Source organism: Haemaphysalis longicornis, unplaced genomic scaffold (assembly GCF_048455015.1).
Source record: "Haemaphysalis longicornis isolate Haplotype H1 unplaced genomic scaffold, Haemaphysalis longicornis Haplotype H1 scaffold_9, whole genome shotgun sequence".
NCBI classification, from domain to species: Eukaryota; Metazoa; Arthropoda; class Arachnida; order Ixodida; family Ixodidae; genus Haemaphysalis; species Haemaphysalis longicornis.
The window spans coordinates 64,454,041-64,481,686 of record NW_027526460.1 but is presented as its reverse complement, the minus strand read 5'-3'; the positions used below and the strand labels follow the sequence as shown (position 1 = coordinate 64,481,686).

The window sequence follows — 27,646 nt, the reverse complement described above, 5'->3', positions numbered from 1 at the left end:
CCCTTCTCACGCCCGATTCCTGGCCAATCCCCCACGTGGGTATGTGCCATGTCAGCGGCCAGGCAGCGCGCGCCCATCTCCCCCCGTTGCCAAGGAAGACGAGGAGCGCGCGCACCCGCAGCTGTTGCTATGTGGACGGACGGCGATCACCGGAATTCAGGGTCGCTTATAAAGTGCATTCGCACTTAATATACTCCTTGCGCGCAATGCTCTCACCTGTTCGTGTTTTTTTAGAGTTTCGGCCTGGTGAAAAAAGGAAAACCCGAAAGTGCATGTCGTGCCGTCAACCTTTATTGTCATGTACGTGCTTCAGAACTACTTTTATTCCGCAAACTGCGATATTTCGAACGGTCAAACTGCCTTAACAAAACTTGTTGAGCTAGTTGTTTCATGCTTATTGTAAAGTACAAAAGGGGCGCAGAACAGACGAACATACTTCGTCTGCTTAGCGCCCCTTTTCTTCTTTCCGGTAAAACTGCGTTGAGAATCGAATAGCGAACACTATTAGCGAAGTATTCCGAGTTGAGAATGTTCGCGCACCTGTACTTCTTTTTTTCTCTCAGGGTGGTTGGTTTGGAGGCGCTCTGCGTACAAGTTTCTACCAACTGTCTGTCCTAACGTGGAAGATGAGAAAGGAATGAAGCGTGACAACGAATTAGGAGCGCGAAAAGTAAGGCCAAGAGCTGCTAAAAGAAGCTGTTTTAATATTTTTACATAGACAGCAAAAGTTCAACGATTACAGCTGTAAGCAACAACGAGAAATCGAAACCCGGCAGCGTGCGGTAAAATGGGACGCCCAAGAACAGGGTAGTCGGGTTTTTCAAAGCTACGTCCGCGCAAAGTAAACATCTTTCTCGTTGAGCATATTGTTCAGCTGAATGCTCAATTCCTTAAGCCGGCTTTTAAAGAACAAAATCCTAGTTTACGCTTGCTTGGCGTATGCAGCGACAATTAACGACAGTGCTCTGTGCGCCGTCGCGTTCCTCCGACACATCGGAAGCTGCATGCTGTCGTGAAGTTTGACGGCCTTCTCTTCAATGGAGTCAAGAAGAAATTTGCAACAGTCGAGGCGGGGAAATCCAGCTCGTTGGATTACACTGTTGGATCGGGACGCCGGCGCGGCCGATGGTGGCGCCGACACGGCGTAGCAGCGCGCCCTCTTTAGGGGCCGCACGCTCCCTATAAGCTTGCGGAACGAGCGATCTGCGCTTAAATTCAGCGCATATTAATTTTAGGGGCTAAGCACCTTAGGACCTCGCTGTCTCTGGGGCTTGGCGTCCGTATACACAGTGTTGCGCATGCGCGAGGAGCATTGCATTTGATTGGATTGGATTTCGATTTTGATTAGATTGCATTGACATGGAGTGGATTGGATTAAATTGGATTGTATCGGATTGGATTGGATTGGAATTGTATATACTGTACGCACGCGTTGTCACTCATTTACATGCGCGAGTGGGCAACGCCACGGGTGATTTACGGTAAGAACGATCCCTAGTGCTTCGCCCACTCGTCATGATTCACTTCGTGGAGATGCGTGCATTTTATTATAGCAGCAATATTGGTGGGGTAAACAATGGATGTTACGAACACGTTAATATAGGAAGCCGTTAGCGCGGCTCTTCGCCGGCCGACACTGTCTAAACAGCGTCGTCAGTCACGTTGGGCTTCTTTGATACGACACTGGCTTCTCTGACAAGACACATAAGCGGCAGAGCCACTTGCGTGGCCCTGTTTGTCGAATCACACCTGATGTGTGAGAAAACGATTACTGTCGACCGTAACAACAGCAACAAGAACAACAAAAAAGGAACTGGCGATTACGATAGTCCCTAATGCGGCATTTCGGCGCAGCAGCAGTGCGCTGAGGCAGCACTCACTCGTGGGTTCTCTAGACGGCAGCTATGGTGAGCCTCCGAGGTGGCAGCGCGAAGTGCGTCTCAGGAACGGACCGCGAACGGCGTCTTCAGCGAACGCACATCATAGTCACGCGCACGCCCCCCTCACGTTTTCGCCTCAGCGTCGCGCCGTCGAGCGCCTCGTTCGGCACAGCATACTGTCCCGTCCCCTCCACCTCCGCATACTTTCGGAGAGCGCTGGCTCGCGCCGCCACGGCGAACGACCCTCCCCTTCAAATTTCGCGACACTCTCCTCCCTTGCTTTCTTTCATCGTTCGCTTTTTCTTTTACTCGTCGGTGTAGACCATCGCTCCCTCGGTCATACCAACAACAGGCTCAGCACAGAGACGGCCGCTGAAGGGCATCGCCCTGAAATTGGGGTGGCTTTGCACTAATGGCGCGAACACATAGCTTATTCTTGGTTCGGCTAAGTATACGCGTGGTTATGCTTGAAGACTCGGCCAAGTTTCCCTCTTGGTGTCGTGGTTAGTAGCCCCTTAAACAGTAATGAACACTCGGCCACGAAGGTATGCACAATGCACGCGTGCCCTCCGGCTTTGCGGGGAATCTCCAAGGGTATCGGAGGGCTCAGCAGGACGAGCGTTTGCTCAAAATTTTTGAACTCGTTCGGTGGCCACCGTCCGGCTTGTGTGGTCTGGATTGTGGGACGCTAAGAAGTTGATTACCGTCATCGCTTCTCGGCCTTTCGAATTCTTTCGTTTTGGCATAAATTCCTCTCTTTGCACTGTCAAATCTGCACTACTCGTCGTAGCAAGCGATAAAGCGAGCCACCTCGCGACGCGTTTCTAAAGCCGTGCTTGTGCCTGTTGTATCGCGACTCCCCGCGACGCTTTTCCGAAGACGTGCTTGTACCAGCTGCATCGCACCTCCGACAGGTGGCGACACGATTCCCTTCGCTACGCGAAGTCTTTCTGCGCACGTTCGCCGGCCCAACCACCAGATTAGGCAGCTTCGCCGTTAACATACGACAGGTATACAAGTCCGCTGAAAAGCTGAGAGCCAACTGCGGTCCTTGAGCATTAGTGGTGCGCCACGTAGGAACGCGGACAATAAACAGTGTAGCGAAAGCGGCGTCTGTAAGATGGCGGCATCCCCAGACAACATACTACCTCTTGTTTAAGCACCTGCCCTGTGTACACCATTGCTGACGTCACGAAACGTACCATTCAGCGGGAGAAGTGAAAGTTTGGCATAGATTGTTGAATTTCTCATTGAATAAAACATCGTTTCCTGCCGGGCAAGGGCTGAGGGTTCTAAAAAACAGCCAAACTTTTGAATAAGACCAACTTGTATTTTGTCTTCATGAGACCCTTCGCAGTTTAATAAATGAAATGAAATGAAATTGTTAGCTGTTGCATTTGGACGCTGTATCACCAGTCTCTTCGCCGCCCTGTCACCTAACCTAGCATAACCAAACGTAATTCTTACCTAGACAAAGCCTTTAAGGCCTGTATAGCGGAATTGGAACCAAAGGGAAGAAAGTAATGATAAAAACATCTTAAAAAATTTCCGCGCACCTGACCAGAACTTTCGCCCTTTGCATCACAGAGCTATGACCTTTCCACGACACCCTTACACCATACATTCCCAGCCACAGCACAGCGTAAATGAATGCCATCTTGCGGAACCCTAGATATGCGGCGCTCTTACACCGTGTTGTCAATTTGCTGTATTTTAAGCCAAATTGCTGTTAGCCATATTTAAGGACCCACTTTTTTTGGCAGCAGTTTTAAAATGAACATGCTGGGCTTCCATTGGGCTACATAGGACTCAGTTTGGCTAACATAGGTCAGGCTAGGTAACGCCAAGTTATTGTTAGGTTATGTTTTTAAAGGACGTAAAGGAATTCTCTGAGGAAGAGAAACAAGCTAACACAGGCTTGTTCAGGTTAAGTCAGGTAATGTTTCCAAGCTAACTGTAGGCCTACCACGGCTTTGTTAACACTGGAGCAAAAATATCTGGGAGTAAATGCACTGAGTACCGCAGAGCAAACGCCGAAGATGTAGTTACTCCTTTCTTAATGTAAGTAAATTTGAATAGGTTAAAAGAGAAAAATTTACAGTGCCTCGACTTGACGAAAAGAATGCAGAGAAATTCGCTTACAGGCTTTTGAAGGGGCACGACCATAATCTTCGGAACAGAAGCGGTGGTGTCCCCTTCAGAAAATTTCTTGTGGCGAGTCACAAGGCGTTCGGTCTGAGATTTTGCTATCCCCACAGGGATCGTCGTTGTCGACGTTGAGTCTTCTCCTGTTTGCTGCGACTTGGTCCCGCTAGTCGCTGTGACCACATGTGCGCCAGCGCTTCTATGGACTGCTTTTATCGGCTTGGGAGTGCTGCTGGCGCCAGGATCGAAAAGTTGTGGCGTAGTAGTAATCAGCGCCGCTGAACTTGTTGGCGTCAAAGTTATCGCTGCGGTCTCGGTATCCTCATCTGGTACCTCCTCATCCGCAGCAGCCGGTGCCCGGAAATAGTCAGCGATCTCTCTGAGCCCGCTTTCAGAGAGACCAATCGATTTGACGTCGACGACGGCCGCTGTCAGAGAGGCGAGCAAAAGCACGGCCAGGGGCAGCAAGACAGCGTAGCGCGTACTAGGCCAACGGCGACCGCGACTGCCTCCCGCGGAGTCCTCCTGGTGAGAAGGCGAGAGGAAGTCTGACTTGTCAAGCGTCGTAGACGAGAAAAGACGGCTGTCGCTTTTGGGAGTCCACGGCGTGTAGCAAGCTATGGGTGTCATAGTGTGCCATTCCCCCGCCACTGCTCCGCTCTGGCTTGAGCTGCCTTCCAGCGAAGAGGTAGGGGACCCTCCTGTGTCCTCTTCTGGTTCGCCTGGCATGGCTGGTTGACCTTGGGGGGCCGCTGCTTTCGGAGGAGCGTCCTGCAGACGTGAGCCAGGCAAGCTTCGCGTTGAGTTGGTCATTGACGAAGTCACAGAGGTTCTGGCGCTAGCGGAAATGGCGAAAGACTGCGTTTCACAGCTTGCTTCGGATTGGAGGGCGCTCATGTTCGTCGGGATGGGGAAAGGGCCGTGTTCAGCGAGAGGGGGCCGGCTTGTTTGCTTTCGGGACTTGATAGCTGGCTGCCTGCAACCGGTATTTTGGAACGGTAACGGCGAACTACTACTGATGATGTTACTGATTGCACTTCCAGAGGTGTCCGGAACTTGGTTGGAGCCAAGATCGCGCGTACCGCCTCTGGGGGATTGGCCAAGTCAGACTGGGATCTCATTGTGGAAGAACGTTAAGAATCAAAACTAAGCGGAAATAAAACGAGAAAATTGTGGGGGAAGTAAAGATAATATTTATGAGAAAGCGAGAAAATTCAATGCTGATGTGGCACTAGATGCGGTTTACTGACAGGGTATACACGACGTGTTTCGGAAATAAGAGTGAGTGAGAGAGAGAGAGAAAAACACTTTATTGGTGAGGCACCGGGTTCAGGTTGGGGGTGGCCTCAGCCCAAATGGCCGCAGCGACCTGTAGTGCCCGTTGCGTCAGGGTTCGTTGATCCACGAAGCAAGAGCTACCCAAGGCCTGCTCCCAGTGGGTGGGGGTGGGTAAGGGGAGGTAGGGGTCTGCGGGGCACTGTATAGCATGCCGAGGTTGTGGCATCTCGGACACTCTGCGGAGTGGAAGAGGTGTGGGTGGGAGCGCTGTAATTGTTTGCGATTGGGGAAGGAGTGGGTTTGTAGAGTGCGCCACATCTGTGCTTCCTCTTTCGTAAGTTCGGCGTTGGGTGGGGGTAGTGTTGTGTGATGTGTTGGTATGTGGTGAGGGCGTACCCAGTGACGTCGATTGCTCCATGCGTAATACCAAGAGGAGTGATCACCCGGGGTATTAATGCTCGGGCCTGCTGATTTGCCACCTCGTTGGTTCCCACGCCAGTGTGAGCCGGGGTCCACAGCAACATCACGGGCTGGTCGGGACGTTTTTTTAGAAGAATTTTTATTGCCGAGGCTGAGATGTTGCCCTTCTCATAGTTGCGAAGCGCCTGCTGTGGATCCGATAGCACAACGGTCGGTGTTGGCGTCTTGGTTATGGCGAGAGCCAGGGCTGTTTCTTCTGCAGTGGTGGGGTTTGCCGTACAGATGGAGGCTGTGATTGCTGGTTGCGGTTCTGTGGCGGAGGCGATGCCTGCGATTGTGAAGGCTGCTGTGTCGGGGTACCGTGCCGCATCCACATACACGGTGTGTTTGTCTGGTGGATAGTGCTGCGAGTGGTACTGCACGCGTGCCTCTCTTCTTCCCGCGTGGAAGGTCGGGTGCATGTTTCTTGGGATCGGTTTGACCTAGCGCGACCTACGTTACCGTCAGAACTGAGCCCGAATGTCCCGAATGATAATAAATGAGAAACTGACTAGGGATGGCTCAGTCGCCGGAGGGAAGCTCTACGTATCGTTTTCAGGGGGAAGAGTTTCGCGGCCGTTACAGTAGAGACTGATCAGTTGTCTCCTCTGCTTGACTAAAGTCGCACAGGGTCGATGGCGCTATGGGTGCGCGGTTTAGGCAGTAATTCAAATGAGGTATCTGGCAGCGAAAGCTGGTCAGTGTGATCTCGCACAGTCGTGACTGCGCAGAGTCACTCATGGAGGTGCTCTGTGTGGGAGCAGCCAGAGGTACTGTTTTGTGAGAAGCTTTCCAGGGAATTATACCTTCGAAACCCAGTTGGAACCATGCGGCCAAGAACAGCATCAACGGTAGCGCTACGCCGGCCACATAATCACCAGGTTCATTATAGTCGATAATTTCGTGCCGTGGAACCCAAATCAGGCGGATTTATCTCACGTGTGCTGCTATGAGCATCGACAACGCACTGCAAAGAGGTGTATGGCTGTCGAAGAGGATGGAGTGGACAACACAGAAAGGTAATGTGTCCAATTGAGCCCTTGCAAGTACTCTTCACGGAGCCTTTGAAGAGCGACCGCAATCGCCATGGACTCTACCAATAATATTGATGGTAAGTCGGGAAGCCGCAGAAAAATTTTTCGGTCAAGAGGAGATGAAAATGTACCTATACCCGCTTTTTTGTGCCGGAGAGGAGCATTTGTGGCCACAACCGCATAAGTCGTAAATTGTCCCTGTAGGCGGTTGTTCACAGGCTCACAGGTTGCTCAGAGGCAAGCATTTAGAATTAGAGGGTAAAATATAAAATACAGTGTCTGCAGTCACACTCCGAGAGTCAAGAGTGGGAACATATCTCTTAGTGCAAGTTGTGTGAGGAAAGACTTCAGACAGGCGTCCTCATCCAGGACTCCTTGAGCGCGGGCCGCGTTGGCAGACCTTCCGATCAAGAGCAGCTGGTCCTCGGGGCTGGAGCTCACCAACTCTCTTTTCCAAAGCTGTAGCTGGGGAAAGGAGGAGGTTCAGGAGGGAAGGGGGTTCTAGCGTAGATATGTCGCAGCCACACAATATGTATTTGGTGGTGTCCGGTTCTCCACACACGCGGAAAGACGAAGAAAATCGTGTGGAATCAAAGGGGTGCATACGGCAGTTGTTGTAAATGTACTGTGGTGCTCCCATGATTGCTAGTTCTGTGATAACGCTCCAATTACTCAGGTAGACCTGAGTACGTCTTTATTACACGTTTAAAAGCCCAAGGCCGCAACGCATTTACTACTTCCGCGCTTATGCATTTGTGCTTGCGTGGTTTTCTTTTCTCGGTTGATGTGGTGAGGCAGATACCAGGTCCGCTTTTAGTCAGCTAGTCACTGAGCTGTACGGTGTTGCTGATACGTTTGTGGCAGCCTTGATGCCACAGCTAGCTTAGGGGGGTTTTCAGTCATTTGATTGCTATTGGCAGGCTGTAGACGCTCGAGCCAGAGCTGGAGGGTTAAAAAGTTGGTCCCCTTCACCCCGTGTTGTCAGAGCGGCGCAGGCTACCACCCTAAAGCGACAGATACAGTTGTGCTAAATATAAATACCCCAGAAAGTGGAGGAGGAGACAGCCGCCCAGAAAGCCAAATTGGTAGGCATCCGATATGTAACCGGAAGGCGCGAGTTCGGTCTCATCTTCACAGCGCACTTGACAAGCGCTGTCCAGTGTTATCCTCCCCTTTGTCTCATTATTTGTGCGCTGTGGAGAAGAATCTGACCAACTAGCCCGGTTTTCTACGGTACTGCGGGTTAGGTCCCCGTTCTGGACGTATGTTTTCTGTACTTTCCTTCCTACGTAAAATTCATGAGCTGTATGTACGTACGTACGTACGTACGTATGTATGTATGTATGTATGTATGTATGTATGTATGTATGTATGTATGTATGTATGTATGTATGTATGTATGTATGTATGTATGTATGTATGTATGTATGTATGTATGTATGTATGTGCGCATGTATGTATTCCAGACAAGTGGAGCGTAGAGCAGGGAACACGACAGCACGATGCCTTCGGAATACTAGTGCCTGGCAACGTGGTCGGTCTCTCTATGCTGCAGACAACTTAACGTGTGCCATCCGCCGTTATTCGCGTATCTACGGATTTTACAGCGCAAATATGTACGTCTTATTCTAAAAAAACACCAGAGGACAACGTACAGAGTTCACTGTAACGATGCCTCGAAGAGGAGCTCCTGGAGCTTCTCGTAATTAGTTGGAGTTGAAATAAGGCATAAAATTACGCCCACCTCCTATCGCGGGAACCCTGGTGTGATGCGACGCTGAGGGTGGTTCAAGCGCAAGCGGAGAGCAACCGTCGACCGAAAGGCCGCCGGAGAGCGGCACACCGGTTATACACCTCGAGCGCGGCCTGTAGGGGTGCCACTGAAATCCCCCTAGCGGCCCGTTTCGAAAGCAGGCGCGGGAGTCTCCTTCGCGCTCCCCACTGTCGCCGCTGCTTTTGCGGCATGTTCACGACTGAGATTTAGCGTTTGCGGGCGTTGGAAATCCATGTTTATGTGGAGCAGTCCCTCTGTTCGCAAATGGGATGTGTTTACGAGAGTGTAAATGTTTCTGACGCGATCTTAGTGTGGTATACTCGGTCTGTATAAGCGCCAGGTGTGTGTCACAGCCCAGAGTCGCGGAACCGGCGTATGCATGGACCTGATCGTAGTTACACTGCCCTGAATTTACTAGCAGTGTCTCCATAACCACCGGTTCCTCTGATGTTCATGATACGGGTATACGACTACGATGTAAATCAGTTTTATGCGCTTACATATTCAGCGGAACACTCATACCTGACAGCACGCCAGTTACTTTTGCCAATAATATACCTCAGATATTGGTCACCACCATTTAAAAGCCAGTGTGTGTTAATTTCGGGAATATTCAACGTAAGTACGACGGATAATGCAGAATTATACTCGGGGATCAGCACACGACTAAGAGTCGTCTTGTCGTGAGGTGAGCGCCCGCGAACATTCGTCTGCTACATATATCCTCTGCGAGCAGCGCGCAGACGATCGTAGTATATAATCAGCGTCCGCTACTAAACGCTTCTCCGAAATATCGTCACATGGCACAGGGAGCCTGCAGAATAAAGTAGAAACTGAAATCAGAGGGCCGTATCACATACCCCACACTTTCATCGCTTGCGAACTGCCTACCCTGTATACTTCTAAAAACGCGTCCGCCCAACGATCAGGTGTTCGTTGAAGACGAAAAACAAAACGACAGTGAACGCGAGATTTGCGTGTGTGATTACCAAAACGTTCTTTGCTTGATTCCGCTCCGCATTTGTACACAGCGTCCTCCTCTCCCCCCTCCCCCCCCAAATGTCTCGCGAAATGGCGGTGCATTTCGCGTATAGTTGGTCCGGTAAGCCCTGCCTGGCTTAAGTTTTGGCGAACGTCTTTAGCATGATAGAAGCTGCACTGTATTTTTTTTTTCATTTCCGTTAGAGCTATTATTTTTCTTCCGCACTTGCACAGCATGTACTTTCCCGTGGTTTCATATTAGATTGCCTTGGTTCTTGCTATAAGGCATATGTGGGCACATATTTAACGACGTACAGGCTTGAAATATACTTAACATTTTGGCATGGCTTATATTCTTATAAAATGCAACAGTTATTGTCCGGGGTTGGCTAATCACATCGCCGAAACACATTTTTCTGGGACGTATATATTCGAAACAAAACCGCATTCGTTTTCCACGCTGCAAAATGAAGCCAACCTCTCACTGTGGCAGTATCAGGTCTAAACGAGGGGACAGTAGAATTCATTTGTGCCTGACGTATTTGGAGGTGACAGAGGTGATATGCTGCTACCATCGCCGACACCCGGAAGAGCGGCGACGATGTGCGCAGAACCGCGTCCCCGGGTAGCTCTTGCAGGCGATCGCGTGCTCTACGAAGGCGCAGCTGCCTTTTAAGTGACCTAAACGTACTCTGTGCTTATATACGTCACATTAACAAGTTTTTGTTAGGGCGCGGAAAGGCGAAAAGAAGCGAAACAGAACCAAAACACTGCACGAGCCCCTATAAGCCACGCAGCGCACATCCCGTCAACGCCGCGGAGAAGCGGCGGCAGGCGGCGCAGCGATCGCGAAGCTCGAGGCGTATATGCGCTGCGCGCCCGAAGGAGAGGAGACCGCGGAAGAGAGAGTACTGCACATGTGCCGGCGCCAGTGTGTCTGCCGCGGCTATGATGCAACACAATCCAATACAATCCACTTTATTCCAATCCAATCCAAATCTAATCCAATCCAATCCAATTTAAGCCAAGCCAAGCCAATTCATTCGAATCCAATCCAATGCCCCTCGCGAGAGAGGGGCATCGGAGAGGAGAGGGGGTGAGCGGCGGATAGCGCAGCTCGCGCGGCGAGGAGAATGGGGGAGGGGCGGACGACAACAACACCGACGACGCTGCATGGACAAGGCGAGTGAATGAGATGCAGTCGCATCTGAAAATATTCTTATCAGGGGAGCGTACGTCAAGACCACACATGCTTCAATGCTGTACATATACATATGATACCTCCAGGTGGTGGGTGGTGGGCGCCGGCTTGAGTAGGGCGGTGATGGTTGCAGCCCGTGTCACCAGGAGTGCTCGATTTCAAAGACTGAGGTGTCCCGCGCACCATCGCACTGCTAATCACTGTTCATGGAAGTTTGGCATATCCTCTTATTTATGCCACATAATTGCTCGAAGGCAAAGCGGCACCTATTTGTCAAATGCAAAACAAATTTTGCAAACAGATTGCAGAACACGCACATTGCTGGCTCATTAACAAGTGGCTTTCGCTTTTATTGTACAAGGCGTCGGGACATTGTAATATATGAAGTTTGGAGAGAAGAAAAAAGCGCATTGTTTCATGCAGTAGTTTATTAGAGTTTTAATTTATCCGCGTGTTCAAGAAAGGAGTAATACTACAGTGAATTATTCTGTTCATTGCAGGATTGCGTGGAGACGGTCTCAGTAGAGACCAAGCTCTTCATCGTCGCAAAGGTCCTTGCTGTAGGTAGGAACGCCGATGCCGCAAGCTTTGGCGAACTGGTCCATACATTCTTGTGGAAGCGAGTCTTGTTTGGCTGGTGCAGACCACAAGATGCACTCTGAAAAATGAAAATACTTGTGTTCTGATCGAAATCTCATGCTGTGTATGAGAGTACAAAAACATAAAATCTCCAAGTCATCTAAGTAACACCTAATTAGTTTCAATAAATCAAAGAAGTTTTTGAAATAACGTAGGCTTGAAAGTTCTCGGTAAAACAGTTGGGTTTGATCAGGTAAGTTATGGTTTTAAGATGGTATTATTATTGTAAGCTTTGCTTGCAGAGAGATGAGCAAGAATATTACTTTGAAACACGTGATATTTTCAGTAACGACACATTTTGCTGCATTATGAATGGCGCTGTTTGCATTAACGCGGCAACAGACAAAGCGGATGCAAGTGGTTTTTCAAAGCACATTAACATATTGTGTGCCTGTGTTCGGCCGGTTGGCGGTAGGGGGAAACGCAGTCACTTCTAAAAGGGCGAAATGTGGTTCTTGTAGGCTTTTTCTCCAGTTTTACGGGCGAATCACCTCAAAGGCTCGGGCTGTCGGGGTCACCTGTCATCGTCTCGTGTTGTCTTGGTACTAAAACACCGCGACACCCCTTTTCCCACGCCTAGGGCTATAACGTAACGTGTTCTAAAAGAGCACATCGGGACACGTATTTCCGAACTCCTCGTGCTAGAACGTTTCATCTGCTTGGGCAAAAGCGCCTACCACAAGCAAACAGCGGGACACTCGTTTTCCAACGCTTCGCGATAGAACGCGACATGCTTTAAAGACACGAGACTTTTATAGCAAAGATATATACCTATACTTGAACTCGGCACGATCTACGACTTGGAAGCGGGGGAGCCTCATCAGCACCAGGAGCATTAGGACGAGGGAGAAGAACCAAAGAAATACATCATGCGTATTGACTGGGTTTAGCTACGTGATTGTTGATTGTATGTAATTAATCTAAATATGTAAATAGTTGAAGAAAAATTGCCCTTTGTAGCTTATTGCAATTAGCAGCGATTTTGCTGTGGGAAACAGCGGGGAACACGGAATGGTTCGCCCCTCTCGGCCCGGGAGTTTGAGTTGCCTGTAGAAGCTTCATTTTTCTTTCTAATGTGGTACAGCTGAACAAATTCCTTGATCAATAAAATGTGTTATTGTATGTTGCGCACAAAAAACGGCTACTTACGACCTCCATGGTAGGGCATGTACATTACTGCGCAGCTGTCATAGTCCGTGTAGTAAAATTCACCTTCTTCCTTCGGGGAGTCGTCTAAAAGACATTGTGAATTATAATCCAGTCACGTTGATGTACAGCCGTTCGCGCGAAAAGTTGGAAAAAGAACATTTTATTGAGGTCCATGATCAAAGTGAATAAGAATAAGCGGAAAAAGAATAAACCAGAAGCACTTAATCCAAAATGTGGTGTACAAAAATTGTGCACAGCCATGACGACGGGTAATATTGGTGATAGGCGGCACGCACATAAAATTTCATTTGAAAAAAAAAAACAAAAAAACAAAAAAACATAGCGACTGTGTTTCTGCTCTTCGCGGTCACGACACCGAACTGCACACTGGTATGTCACCATTTGGAACTATGCACAAGGGCACTTTGTGGTGAGCAACGACCCAGTCATGAAAAAAATTCATTAGGCACCGTCGAGTCACCGCCCGCTTTTAACGCGAAGGATACTACCACTTTTCTTGCAAAACTCGCTGAGGTGGGGACTTTCATATGAAAATGGAGCACGGAGAGTCCATTCATCTAAAAACATAACAACACTGAAAGGTCGTCATTTTTGGTCAAAATGGTCATACTCCGAGACTAAATTCACTTTGCGTTTTTTCCTTAGAATGCTTTAAGCTTGCGCCATGATTTGCGTGCAAGGAAACTCTAGAAACATGGGGCAAGCAATATTTCGGGGCAGCGCAAAAGTAGGCGGATAAGGCCGTCGAAACTGAAGGCATAGATATAATATGGGTTCTTCCAAAGACGACCAAATCATTTTAGGTAAGTTCTCTCTGGTAGTTTTGCCAAAATTATGTTGATTTAGCGACGGGTTAGCATAGAGCACATGCTTTGTATAATGTAGGTGTAGCACTGTGGAACTGGGTATACAATTATTAAAAGAATAGAATGTTTACCTGACGTCTCCATATAGAAAAATTTTTCTGGGGTTGTTCCCTTCTCGGCGAAGAGTGCAAGTGCTTTCCTGCAGGAAACGATATATTGCTGGGTTACGCCAACTCCTGCCTTTAAAAAGGTATACAGTTGTATTACATTTAATGGCGAAACAAAGCCACAGGTGTTTAATGTTTTAGAAGCAGAAAGAACTATTAAAGACTGCTAAAGAAAGGATGATGGTCCACAATTGGTAACATCAAAAGTGGGATGGGAAAAGCATAAAGGTCGTATGTCCACCCTAAGTGGGGAATACATATTTAAAATGCGACCGCCAGTACGTGCCTTGAAAATCAGGGGAAACGTGGAAGCATAAATATACGTAGCAAAAGGTATACATGTTTGGCATGTAGTTGCGCTGCAGAAAGGCGGGGAAAGCATGGTATGGGTAGCATAGAATAAAACTGGTTATCTTGCTGCTACACCAAACATGTCTCCTTTAATACGAATCGAAAATATTGAGTGAGGGAAAGAGAAGGACAGAGAAAAAGTGTAAAAAGTTGAAATGAGAATGCTCGCGACAGGCGTCTTAAGTCCAAAACACCTTTGGTTCGGCTTCCTGTCGACTCTCCGTTAACAATTTGCAAGCCTGAAAACTATGGGCACTACAACCAAGAAAGAGGGTGCATACAGGTTTTCTGCACGATCTTTTATTATTTACAGGCTGGCAATGATTTTTTTGCAGCCTTTAGTCGCGGAGTTTTATCCAGGTAGGATTCGTTATCGCTAAAGAAAACCCCCTTCGGAGAAAACACCCAACAGTCAGCGCGGCTTCACGAACGGCCATGACGACGGCGCTTTGGTCGGAGCAGATGACATTCTAGAAGCGGCGGCATAACAAGGCACGTTGACCAAGATGAGATGCTTTCCCGTTAGCCGGAGGTTGTAGGCGGTGCACGTAAAAGCAATGAGCACTAAGTCATTACGACCTTCCTCACTGCAAAGGTTGCGCCGCCTAGACAAACTGTGTGTTAATGCCAATGCACGTTTCTAACAAGTGACTGCCATACTCTTCAATGAACTGAGTAACATAGCGGTGGTTTTCTGAAAAAAAGAATTTAAGGGAGACCGAATGGACGAGCAATGCGCATGCCATTCGCGTTAAAAAGCAATGAGAATGATTCGTCCCAATAGAGGTACGGAGCGTGCGATAAAGCCCGCCAACGCTCAGAAGCTTCGGACAGTTGGCCCTTGCGAGCAGCGGCTGCCAAGATGTGTGCCTACGCTTTGCTGCACCAATAAAATATCAACCATCATTTATAACAAACATCTACGACTAACTGGCACCCAAGGAAGATCAGCATATAGCAGTTGCGAAAAAAGAAGGGAGACGTAGAGCTTTCTAAAAATGTGAAGGTGCAATCCCAGTTGGACCTTCCGTATACCTGCTGCTGAACTTTCGGGCGAACTTTGACCCCCGCTGTCACCACTTGCGCAGACCAATAGACAGCACTCAAAAGCTCGTTACGCTGACTCGTTATCGCCAGAAGCCTGGTGTTTGTCCACGTCGGTACCTCTACTTCTAAATTTGGCTCGTAATGTACACGCGGTAGTAGCAAATTTTCCTCCAGCGCTGGCATTTCCCGTTCCCAAAGCGCGCTCCCAAAAGAGGCTCCTGTTGTCTGTACCCCAGGAGATTTTAGCAGCGGCAGCTATTTAATCTCAAGATTGGTCGGGTTGTGTTAGCAAAATAAAATACAAAAAAGTGCGCCGTCTGTAAAGGGTGCCCCATAGGGTATTACAAAAGTAACTCCGGCTTTTGCGCCTGCTCGAGTGTGAGCATAAATGTCATATGCGTATGCGCGCCCCTCACTACATCAATTTAAAGGTTATAGTCTTTGTTGTGCTACTAAAACAGAAACAATGTGGCGCAGCTTGTACTAGTGGTGCAAGGCTGGATAAGCAACGGAGCTGGGGGTCGACCTAGCTTCTAATCCACCCCCTCCCCTGGCATCCTCTGTCAGTGTGGAGGACCGATCTGAACGGCCTTGTAATCCGGCTAAACATGGCCTCATTCCTTAGCCTACTCAAGCAAGGACATCGCAAAATCTAACAAAACTTCGCAAAGCCAAGCAAAACATAAGAAAACATTGCAAAACTGGAAGAAGCAAGGTCGTCCTCCAGCTCTGCTGTTTTTCCAGTCTTTCACCACTAGTCAAAGCTGAGCCAATTTTTGCACCTCACAACGAGTTGCAGGAAAGGGAGAGATCCAAGGCTTTCGCGTTAAAGTAACTACTGCACATGAGGCGAGTAAGGGCGAGGGGGCCGGTAACGCTGGCTGAATACAGCGTGCGGCGCATTATTTCAAGATTTTTCCCGTTTTTATCAAGCAAATAACTTTTTCGTACTGTGGTGCACAGTACTAGCCACCCAGAGAAAAAATGTTTCCAGTGAACTATGGTGTGCACTGCCACTCATTTTCCATTATTAAATCCCTAATTGTATGATGTTTGTGCACCTTGATTGTGAATACAGAGAAGATCGCATAGACCACGCACGGGGCACCTTGAGTATTCATGGTGACGGTGAGCAGCGACACCGCGGACCCCGAGCTCCCAACATAAGCCGTGTCCAACCGTGGCGAGGTGTTTATAGGTGAAGGGTAGAAGCCGTAAACGGTGGCCGTCGGAGCCTTGGTCAAGCTCCGGCCGATGGGCTCCCTGCCTGTCAACCAGGCAGGGAGCTCCGGGACCTCTTTGACTACCAGGGTAAGGTCAAAGGAGAAAGTACCCCAGTCTCCCTGCTTTTATACTATGCTTTATGGTATTGTCTAAACCCCCCCCCCCCCCAACCGTGATCAGCCCCCTAAAAGGGGCCGCACCGAAGTATCGTTTCCTCCATTGCCATCTTTGACATTTCCTGAACCAGATCATTACTCTCGATTTCTTGTCATGGAGTCCCTGAATCCAACCCACCCTCTTGCATCTCAGTCAGTCTTCTTGATCGCCAAGTATCTTGAAGCAATAATAGGAAAATCGTATAAATGCAAAAAACAAAGGTCTGGTGAACTCCTAATCGAAATAAATGACAAGCAGCAGTCTGCAAAGCTTCTAGCTCAGACTAGACTGGCTGATCTCGACATCAGGGTCACACCCCATCGGAGCCTCAACAGCTCGCAGGGTGTGATATCCGAAACAGATCTCCTGAACGAAACGGATGTGGATCTCCTTGCCGGCTTGAAGGATCAGGGCGTCACTGCCGTGAGACGCATCACCATCCACATAGACGACAAGGAGATTCCCACCAAGCACATTATCTTGACGGTTGACCGCGCAGTTCTTCCACAACATATACATGCAGGTTTTATCCGTTGCTCCATCCGTCCGTACATCCCGAATCAGCGGCGCTGTTTTAAGTGCCAGCGGTTCGGACACGGTACAAACTCTTGCCGTGGCCGAACGACGTGTGCAAAATGCGCGGCGCACGATCATCCGACTGACAACTGTCCATCCGAAACCCTCACTTGTGTGAACTGCGGCGGTCCGCATGCAGCGTACTCCCGCAAGTGCGAAAAATTCCAACTGAAAAAAAAGATAATCAACATTAAGGTAACCGAGAACATCACCTTCCCAGAGGCGCGAAAGAGGTTCGCATCTTTCCCCCTGGGGAGGTACGCCGACGCAGCTCGCCGGGGGGCGGAGCGGCGTCTCGTTTCCACAGGGACCCAGTTCAGTGAGTCTGACCTGGTCCCTCCCCCGCCCCCCCCCCCCTGGGTTGCCTCTGGCAGCCCAACCCGCCATCACGCCGCTTGCTGAGGCAGCAGCGGTTGTGGTGGCAACCTCTTCCGTCGGGACCGGTGCCGCTCCCGCCTCTGTCTCCCCATCCTCCAGTGCGTTGGAGGGTACCGAGGTGATGGACACCACGGGCCCCGCACCGGTTCCCACCGCCACCGCACCGCCCGTGCCACCTCTGGCGCCCCGGACGCCCTCGGCGGTGGCGGCTCAAACGAAGAGCTCCCGAGGGGGGACCAAGTCCGGGGGGCCCGGTCCGTCGGGCACCCCTCGGACATCCGACGACGACATGGATGTCGGGCCGTTCCTGCTTGCAACGCAGCGCAAGGAACGCGTCCCGACTCTAAAGCCTCCCGACAAGCCAAAAAAGGCGAGAGTCACAGCCCCGAAAGACGACACATAAACTAACACACACACTCCAGTAGCTCTCACACTAAATAATGGGAAGAGAAAACATAATTCAATAAAACTGTAGAGGCCTTCTTAAAAATCTTGACGATGTATACGAACTACTGCATGCTAATCAGCCAAGTGTAATGTGTGTTCAGGAAACACATTTGAATTCCAAGCACACAAATTTCTTGAATAGTTACATGGTCTTCAGAAAGGACAGGGATGGCTGCACACACTCTTCTGGCGGTGTGGCCATAATTGCCCGGAAATCCTTAGCCTGCCACCCTGTCACTCTGAACACTATCCTTGAGGCTGTAGCATATTTAATAGGTTGATAACGGTATGCTCCATATACATTCCTCCTGATGTTTCACTTTTAAGCTCTGACTTCGAGGCGCTGGTTGACCAGCTGCCCGAACCGTACATCCTGACAGGCGACCTTAATGCTCACAACACTATTTGGGGCTCTTCTCGCACGGATGCCCGAGGTCGCCTTATAGAGAAATTCCTTACATCTTCAGGAGCATGCCTTTTACACAATAAACAGCCTACATACCATAGCATAGGACACAACACATACTCATGTCTTGACTTGGCGATTGGCTCCGCAGTTCTCTTTCCTCTCCTCGAGTGGGCTGTGGGCACTGACCCATACGGTAGTGACCACTTCCCCACCTCACTCACATACATAGGTAAAGGCCCATGCAGTCCATCTTCCCATAATAGGTTCAATGAAGCACGAGCTAACTGGAATACATTTACAGAGACATCCAAACTACACCACACATCCATAGGACACCTACACGTCGAAGAAGCTACCCAACTCCTCACGGCGCACATCCTCGACGCCGCCAAAAAGTCTATTCCCCACGCCTCTGGTGCCCCGCGCAACCAGAGGAGGCCATGGTGGAATGAGGACTGTAGGCGGGCGCGAGAGGCCCAGAACAAGGCGTGGGGTATCCTGCGCCGGTACCCCACGTCGGGAAACCTTTTATTGTTCAAAAGGGCTAAGGCGATGGGAAAACGTGTGCGCCGTGAGGCAAAACGAGAGAGTTGGCGCTCATTCGTAACATCCATAAACTCTTACACTGACTCTCGCAAAGTCTGGACACGAATACGCAAACTAAAAGGACAACAGACACACAGCCTGCCCCTGGTTAGTACAACAGGGGACAAACTGGAAGACCAGGCTAACACACTCGCACAACACTTCCAACACGTGTCCAGTTCAGCACACTACACTAGCACTTTCATTAAACACAAACAATTGGCTGAAAAGAAGTCTTTACTTGATAATGATAAGTCAACCTCCTCTTATAACTCGGAGTTTTCACTTCACGAGCTGAGGACCGCTCTGAGCACTTGTAAACCCTCAGCTCCAGGCCCAGACAACATCACATATACAATGATACAGCACCTACACTCAGACACTCTTCTAACACTCCTCCACCTATATAACAAGATTTGGCTTTCGGGGCACATTCCTCGCTCTTGGAGGGAGGCCATAGTAGTGGCTTTCCTAAAAGAAGGGAAGGACTCTTCCTCTCCTTCCAGTTACCAGCCCATTGCTTTGACAAGCTGCCTGTGCAAGCTCCTCGAGAAGATGATAAACCGTAGGCTCGTGTACTTTCTTGAGTACAATGGTCTTCTCGAGAGCTGCCAGGCAGGCTTCCGGGCAGGGCGATCCACAAACGATCAATTAGTTGCACTGGAATCTTACATTAAGGATGCCTTTATACACAGACAGTACTGCATGACCGTATTTTTTGATATCGAGAAAGCTTATGATACGGCATGGCGTTATGGCATTCTTGCAGACCTAAAATCCTATGGTGTGACAGGTAACATGCTGAATAGTCTTTCAAGTTACCTTTCTGAACGAACATTTCGTGTCAGGGTCCGTTCTGCACTTTCAAATGTTCACGTGCAGGAGAATGGTGTGCCTCAAGGTGGCGTATTGAGCTGCAGCTTGTTTATAGTTAAGATGAACTCTCTCCGAAAGGCACTGCCGCCAACCATATCCTGCTTGATGTATGTTGATGACGTTCAAATATCTTTCAAATCATGTAACATATCCATTTGTGAACGTCAGGTCCAGCTTGGGGTAAATAAACTTTCTCGCTGGGCAGATGAAAATGGATTCAAACTTAATCCTTCTAAAAGTACCTGCGTTGTATTCTCAAAAAGGCGGGGCATCCTGCCCGATCCCGACGTTAAACTCTTTGGTGACTCGATTCCAGTAAAAAGAGAACACAAGTTTTTGGGTGTGGTGTTTGACGAGAAACTCTCATTCATACCCCACATAAAACGACTTAAACAAAAATGCCTAAAAACAATGAATATTCTAAAAGTTCTGTCTCACCAATCGTACGGTGCAGACAAACAACTCCTGCTTCGACTTTATGCCGCGTTGGTAGGGTCACGGTTGGACTACGGAAGCGTTGTGTATGGGTCAGCCACAAAAACAGCACTTAAAATGCTCGACCCAGTGCTTCACTTGGGGCTTCGCCTGTCTTGTGGGGCGTTCCGTACCAGTCCTGTCCACAGTCTTTATGCAGAGTGCGACAAATGGTGCTTAGCGTACCAGCGAACTTATGTTGACCTCCTATATGCCTCCAAAATCTCATCAATGAATAACCATCCCTTTAAACCGGTTTTTAATGATACGTCCACAACTAAACTCTTTTTAAACCGCCCATCCATTGCTGTTCCTTTCTCGCAGAGAGTGAGGGACGAGGTGACTATTCAGGACGTCTCCCTCTTAGACACATTCAAATCATCTCACACAGATCTTGTAGCACCATGGCATTTTCGTCCTGTGGCATGTGACTTGTCTTTCGTACAATACAATAAGAACAGGACACCAAGAAGTGGGATTTTGCAGCATTTCATGCATCTGCAGGATAAATACAGGGCTGCAGAGTTTTACAGCGATGCATCTAAAACGTCCACTGCGGTGTCTTGTGCTGCGCATGGGCCCAATTTTGAAGCATGTAGAACAATGAATGTTAATACAAGTATTTTTACGGCAGAGGCATATGGCATATTTCTAGTTGTAAGTCACATAGTTGAACATCATATTCCTAGATCCGTCATTTATACAGATTCGTTGAGCGTCGTCCGTGCATTATCATCCGGAAAGTCATCAAAAAACCATGTCATTATTCTTGTCTTCAAAACGATTATGGTAGCTTATTCTTCAAACCTTGGGGTGACTGTGTGTTGGGTGCCAGGCCACTCTGGCATTGGCGGTAATGAAGTGGCGGATGAAATGGCCGCCAATGCTGCACTCCGAAACACAATAAACATAACAACACTTCCTTACACAGACCTCAAGCCACAAATAAGACAGCAACTCCGTAAAACGTGGCAAGCAGACTGGAACGAACAGACAGACAACAAACTACACGTAATAAAACCACACTTGGGACAATACACTACTGACACACACAACAGGCACATTGAAGTTACCTTAGCTAGGTTACGGATAGGCCATACGCATGTAACGCACTCGCACCTGCTAACGGGATCTCCAAGACCCCTGTGTAGCAGGTGTGGGGAGGGCCTATCCGTAGTCCACATACTCATACAATGCAAGGCACTTGACACAACACGACACAAACACTTCAGAGAACTCTACAGACAACATATTCCCCTACACCCATCTCTGTTTCTAGGTGACGATGCCATGGTTTCTGTAAAACGCGTTTTTAAATATTTGTCAGATGTTACGTTTTTAAACCTCATTTCCTATCATGCGTAATCACATCTGGCCCTATACACCAGCCATCACCATTATCTTTATTGATCTTACAATGTCCAGTTTACACATTTTATACCTACCTTTTGTGGTAATCACTTGTTTTCATTAAATAACTTCTCTGGCGCTCTTTGCCCTCGTCGGCCTTGCGCCATTAAACACCAACCATCATCAAGATCGCATAGAGTGGATAGATACCGTGTAGACATTTTGAGTGTACATGAGTTGATGTGCAGAAGTCGCAGGATTGCTCTCCTCTCTCCGTGTCCTGACTGGTGATCAGAGAGTATAGTAGCTTTGTTAGTCGCTAGTGTGGCCTAATACCTGCCTATTGAACGAGGGTTTACTGGGCACGCGCGACTACTTTAATTGCCAGGACGTGGCCTGTCTGGCTTACTTAGCGCAGTTGGAAGTTTACCCAGTCAGATACAATTCACGGGGAGTTCGGCGCCGTACAAATGCTTCGCTGAAGAAGAATAGTACACTCAGTAGACTAAAGCTAGAGGTCGCGGGTTCAATTCTCGGCGGCGGCGGCTGCTTTTCCGATGGAGGCGAAAAGCAAGCAAAAACGCCCGTGTGTACGAGATTTCTGCGAAGTTAAAGAGCCCCAGGCGGTCAACATTAATCCGGAGCTCTCCACTACGGTACGCCTCATCGCCTGCGTTGCGTCGGCGCGTTAAACCACACAATCAATCAATCAATCAATCAATCAATCAATCAATCAATCAATCAATCAATCAATCAATCAATCAATCAATCAATCAATCAATCAATCAATCAATCAATCAATCAATCAATCAATCAATCAATCAATCAATCAATACTAAAGGCAGGCACACTACTCACACTAGCTGGGCTACAGCCAAGGTACCCCGGGGCTATATTCCCCTTTTGCCCGCACTGCCGGGAGAGGGAGAGGGCCGATGCTTGCCATACGATTGAACCCATGGCGCGTAAGCAGTGGGAGGCCGTGCTGGGGAGCGATAACCCTGCCTTCTGGCAATGGCGGATAAGCTGAGCCACAGCGGCTTTAGACGCTAGTGTCATCATAAAATCAGGATTATCTTCGATACCTTTTTCTGAACAGAGATGTTTTCGATCAATGAATCATTCTTGGAGTATTGGGGAAGCACGCGCCAGCGCTATCCAAGTTGTCCTTACTTAGGGTTGTTGTGGTGGCCTTTGAAATGCCAGACATACGCTGTAGTCATTGTCTTCTGGTCGAGAAAAAGCCTATTCACCGTGAGGCATTCGAAGATGGTGTCATTATTGGTGTCCGTAATCGAGATGGCACGCGGAAATTTTTCAAATATCTGCAATGATAAAAAATACGTTCTTTACAAAACAATTCCCAAGTTTTCATTTGAAACGACCAATAAAGTCTTTTTTTCAACGACGGAATGAGCAGCCAACATTATAAAAAAATCACAAAGGTCTGTACGTTGGCCCTACACGCAGTGCACGATTGTGCTTTTCGGCCAGTCATCGAGTCAAGTCGAAACAGCCGATGCGAATTTAAAGTGACAGACAACCGATTTTTGTCGACTATATATTCTTTATCACAAATGAAAGTGCATCACAAACGGTTTTGCTGATAACGCCCTAGAAATTTTTAAATCGAAATTTTTAGATCTACGAGCCGTATGTGCCCTCTCAAAAATAAGGCTAGCAACCATGACATACAGTAGCGCGGCAGCATACTTTTGTTTGTATGCGAAATCTAAAGCGATATTTGAAAACTTTTCCCCTGATAACTAAAGTGTGAATCGCAGGTTTTCTGGTTCCTTTATGTGTTTTTTTAATTGACGAGTCTATTTTGCACGAAGGCGCCATCTGTCGGGATGGACGATAGGTAGAATCTGGCTTCACGTTGTGGAGGTCGGAAGGTCGATTCTTTCCGGGCGCGATCTTTTTTGTAAGCTGCCCTTGGCGTATTTGGAAAGTGCAATACAATATTTTGGCAGAACAAACGCCCCTGACTCAGGCAGAATCGTCAAAGCTCCTTCACTTGGTCTGCTTACTGAACGCTACCGTTGATCCTGGGCATGGAGGCTCAGTTAGCAACAGTGAGAGCAACCCAGCGGCCGCAGGCGGCGTGTCTTAAAAATTTTACAAAATAATGTTTGAAAATACATATACAATTCAAACTTGTGCAAATACTTGAGTTAAAAGGTTTTCAATAAGTGTATAAACGTTTCAGCAGATACAGTAGCTGCTACGTTTGCAGGTCACGTGACAGGGACACATATTGTACTGTCAAGTTTCGGCACTACGAACCGCCACCCTTCCGATTTCAGAAAGTTTTCTGCCCAAATAAAATTATTTCCGCCAATTTGTTTATAAATTGCTTGTGGTTACTAAGCTATATAAAACGCTGGCTTTGATATGAGCTGGAGAACATATACGCGGCAAAAATCGGTTGTCCGTCCCTTTAGCAATTCGAAGGGCTGAACGTGATACGAGAAAAATGTTTTTTTTTTTTTTGAAAACGCAAAGAATTTTACCTCGGCGGAAAGTCTGCGTTTTTTGAGGGGTCCAAATTGTTACAAAAGCGCCCAAGAAGGCTGCAACAGTGCGTGCGAAAGGAAAGTAAACGTGTAAATATTTCTGTCTAAACACGGATCTGAGTAGGAACGTTTCTTACACTAGATATATTTCTGTCGAGGTTATTAGGCATACTGCTGGCCCTTGGCCAATGTTTGTTTACTTTCCAAGACGCGCTTTAGAATATAACACAAATAAACTTTCGGCTCTTGTGGGTTACGTTCCTTGCGAGTGTGATTCGTTTACCTTCAAAATTCATTCGTTCACCAACACAGCTTAAATGGTGACGGATACCTTATTGCACTTGCAACCTGTTTAATGAACATACAGCTGAGATATTGTCACTTACACACGAACAAGCGAACAATTGAAGGTGACTACGAGACTGGTCACTAAGAACTGCAGTCACCCTGGGACGTTACGTCAGCCATGCAGTAGCAAATAAGACGCTGCACCATAAGACACTTATCTTCACCGGCTGTATCGCAGTTTGTACCCATTGTAGTTCCACCATACTTGTATGAAAACAAGAAGATAGCACTGGCGTTGGGCAGTACATTATTGCAAGCCTCACATACATGCTGTGAAGTTTTCTATAGGAAGAAATTGTTACCTTGAAACTGTCCGGGACATCTTGACTGAGCTCTCTGGGGCCTGCGGAGGCTACGAGAGCCTGATGCACGAAAATAGCTAGTATGACCACGAAGCAAGACTGCTGCATCGTAGTAGTGACTTCGTTCGAAGGTGGCGGACTTGCCTACTACTCACGCTTATATTTAGTTTCGTCACACAGGCCATGGAGAGTGCATTGGAGAGCTCTATGACGTCACTGGCAGCAACAGGCCAAAGTATTTCATAAATTCTCAATCCAATCTCGCCACAATACATATGAAAGACATTGACCCATCTGTTCTTGCATCGCTTTAATTGCATGCCAGAACAATCCCTTGTGCACGTATGACAGACCGCATTTCTCTCTGATTCTCATTTTGTAACTAGCAAAAGTTATGTATATTTGCCTACGTACACATCATGGTTTCCAGAGCCTAACTCTTTACCCGGAATGTCGCCTGTTTGCAAAACAGGCGTCTGCCGCAAATGAATTCCTCACCAAAGATTACTTCTGTCAGTTTCTGGCACCCCAATTGAAACTGTGACTCGGTAACATATTCTTCACAACAACCTCGGTTTCATTATTTTGGTTTCGTTTTTAATAATTTGTGCTCCGGTTTGAAGTGCCACATTTTTTTTTTACTACGTTCTGTGGTGTAGTGTGCGGCTGTTGAGCGAAGATTCTGAAAATGTAGATTCGTTCTGTACAGTCTTTCAAAAATTAGAAATACTGCACAGGAGTTGTTTACAAATTTGTGTCCCGATTTTTCTAAATAGTTCTTGTGTACTCCATTTTCAAACTAGATTGAGCGTGAGTTGATGAAGCTCTCTTAGGAGTGCAAAAAAATATCGCCCAAACTTTAGAATGGGGCCACACAACTATGTTATCCTGTCCTGAACCTGACCGGCCAACAAAGAGTAGTAAAATTGTATTCAGCTGCAATTCCAAGTTAAAATATCCGAGGACACCGAATCACGTCCTATTGACTGGAAATGGGAAAGCAGGAATGTACAGCTGAACGCTTGAGACGCATTGTTTCTTTCTCCTCGCACTGTCGAAGTGCTTTGAAATCTTGCTGTTGGAGACGCTTTGCGATGGGATCCTTCGCATTCGTATCTCTCGGAAAAGTTTTCTCCGCTTTGTACCACTTCAAACTGGTGCAGCCGCGTAATGGGAGAGGTTTATTTTGGGGTCAAAAATATTCTGAGGACGCCTAAGAGTGTTTAATTGGTTTTGAGTGAGAAATTATAAAAGCCCGATTCAACACCTGAAACACCTTCCTTCATCTCGCGCTGTGCAAGAGCTTTGCAGTCTTGCCGTTTTAGACGCCTTGCTTTGCGGTCAGAGTTAACGCTCTCGAATGGATTCGATCTGTTTTTTAGTCGTTGCGCAGCTGTTCCTTAATGCCGCAGTGTAATGGCGGAGTTGACGACGATAGTAAATTTCGCTGCTGGCTCTTCCCTTCACTTCAAATGCGGTACACCTGCGGGAACGACTACCTCTCGCTATTGACCAATTTATGCTCCCGCTGTGAAAAGCATCCTCAAGAGGCAGTTTTTGTATTAGGGAGGCCGATGCCGAACGCCAATATGGCCGCTGGAGCTTCTGCCCAGGAACGCTTCGTGGTAGAAAATGTTACGTTGAGTAAAATGCCCCGAATCAGCTGTTACAACCAAGTCTTTGTATGCAAAATTCTACAGTATTGCGCTGTAAACCAAAAATCTGTCATAGCATTCTTTGGCAATACCTTGCTATACGTGCTACCAACGACGCATCGGAAAAGTGGATGCGCTGCCTGTGTCTAAGCACTATATAAGGTGCAGGTTTGACGAGTTAATGTTTCCAATTAAGCCAGCAGATACGACAACAGCAGAACTGATACACAAAACAAACGCAACTTAAAATAACCTTATTATGAAGATACCACATTTATTACCAAATAAGTTTACATATATGCAAATCTTTCCCTTTGCCCCACGATACCTTTTGGGAACGCGTCACGCCATTTGTATACTAAGAAGACTCAGATTAGCTCAGAAAATACAACTTTTTCCATGACTGGCAGGAAGGGTGCGCTAAAAACCACCATATTGTGCGACCTCGTCTACCTCTGCGCTCTGTTGCGTTATCTGGGGGTTGTTCTTGGCTATGATGCAACACTTTTTATACAAGGGAGTGAAACCGCAGCCAAGACGGTGAATGCCCAAAGGGGCCGACTTGGCTTTCCTCTCGTAAGGGTCACACTGAGGGAGCCTATCACTTGTACATCTTCCATTCTGTTCCGCGTGCTTCTTGCCGGAGGACAATAGGCTGACGTAGACGGCACATTTCACGCAATCCACACATTCCACATGTTCATCCGGTGCACATGTTCAGGCCACGTAGTTACTTCACACTAAAGGGGCAGCTATGGGTGAGAGGGGAAATATTTACGGGTAGACCTGAGCAAAAACAAAGCACATTGGTTCTTATTTAGCAAGTGGCAATGGCGGTGTGTGGTTTTGCGGCAATTTTGATAGCACCTAGCTTCGCGGCATAGCCATAAGACGTCAGAAGAGAACAAAGCCCTGGGTATGTTTACATAGCTGTTCATTGGAGTTCAATTTTTTCTGCTTGTTAAATAAAGGCGTAAGAGAACCGGATGGTTGTGTTCACAGCAGGGGTACACAGAGATGGGCTCAGAAAAAAGCGAGCTCTTCGTCGTCACAAAAAAATCTTGCTGTATGTAGGAACAGCGACGCCACAAGTTTTGGCGAATTGGTCCATGAATTCTTGTGAAAGCGAATCTTGTTTGTCTGATTGGGATCACAAGATGCACTCTAGAAAGAAAATGACCACTGTTCTAGCCCAAAAGCTAAACCGTACGTGAGAGTAGAAAAACATCAAAACTCGACGCACTGTATGGCCACACCTCTAGGTATCACGTTATTTCAAATGAAGTGAGCAACATTTTATGTGACGGTAACGCTCAAAGTTGTTCGTAAAAATTGTGTATTCGGGTACGTTATCGTAAAGGAAGTATAAATGTTCTAGGCTTTGTTTGTAGATAAAAGGACAGTTTTATTTTAGC

At 47.8% G+C, this 27,646-nt stretch overlaps 1 protein-coding gene across 1 annotated transcript; it reads right to left on the bottom strand.

Moving 5' to 3' along the window:
- Positions 1-11,078: 11,078 nt before the first annotated feature.
- Positions 11,079-24,733, bottom strand: LOC144151728 (uncharacterized). The gene is made up of 5 exons (XM_077682847.1): positions 24,577-24,733; positions 22,581-22,732; positions 13,499-13,566; positions 12,541-12,624; positions 11,079-11,410 (listed from the first exon to the last, which is right to left on the bottom strand). The coding sequence occupies exons 1-5, from the start codon at positions 24,682-24,684 to the stop codon at positions 11,271-11,273; spliced, it is 552 nt and encodes a 183-aa protein (XP_077538973.1). The 5' UTR covers positions 24,685-24,733; the 3' UTR covers positions 11,079-11,270.
- Positions 24,734-27,646: the final 2,913 nt, after the last annotated feature.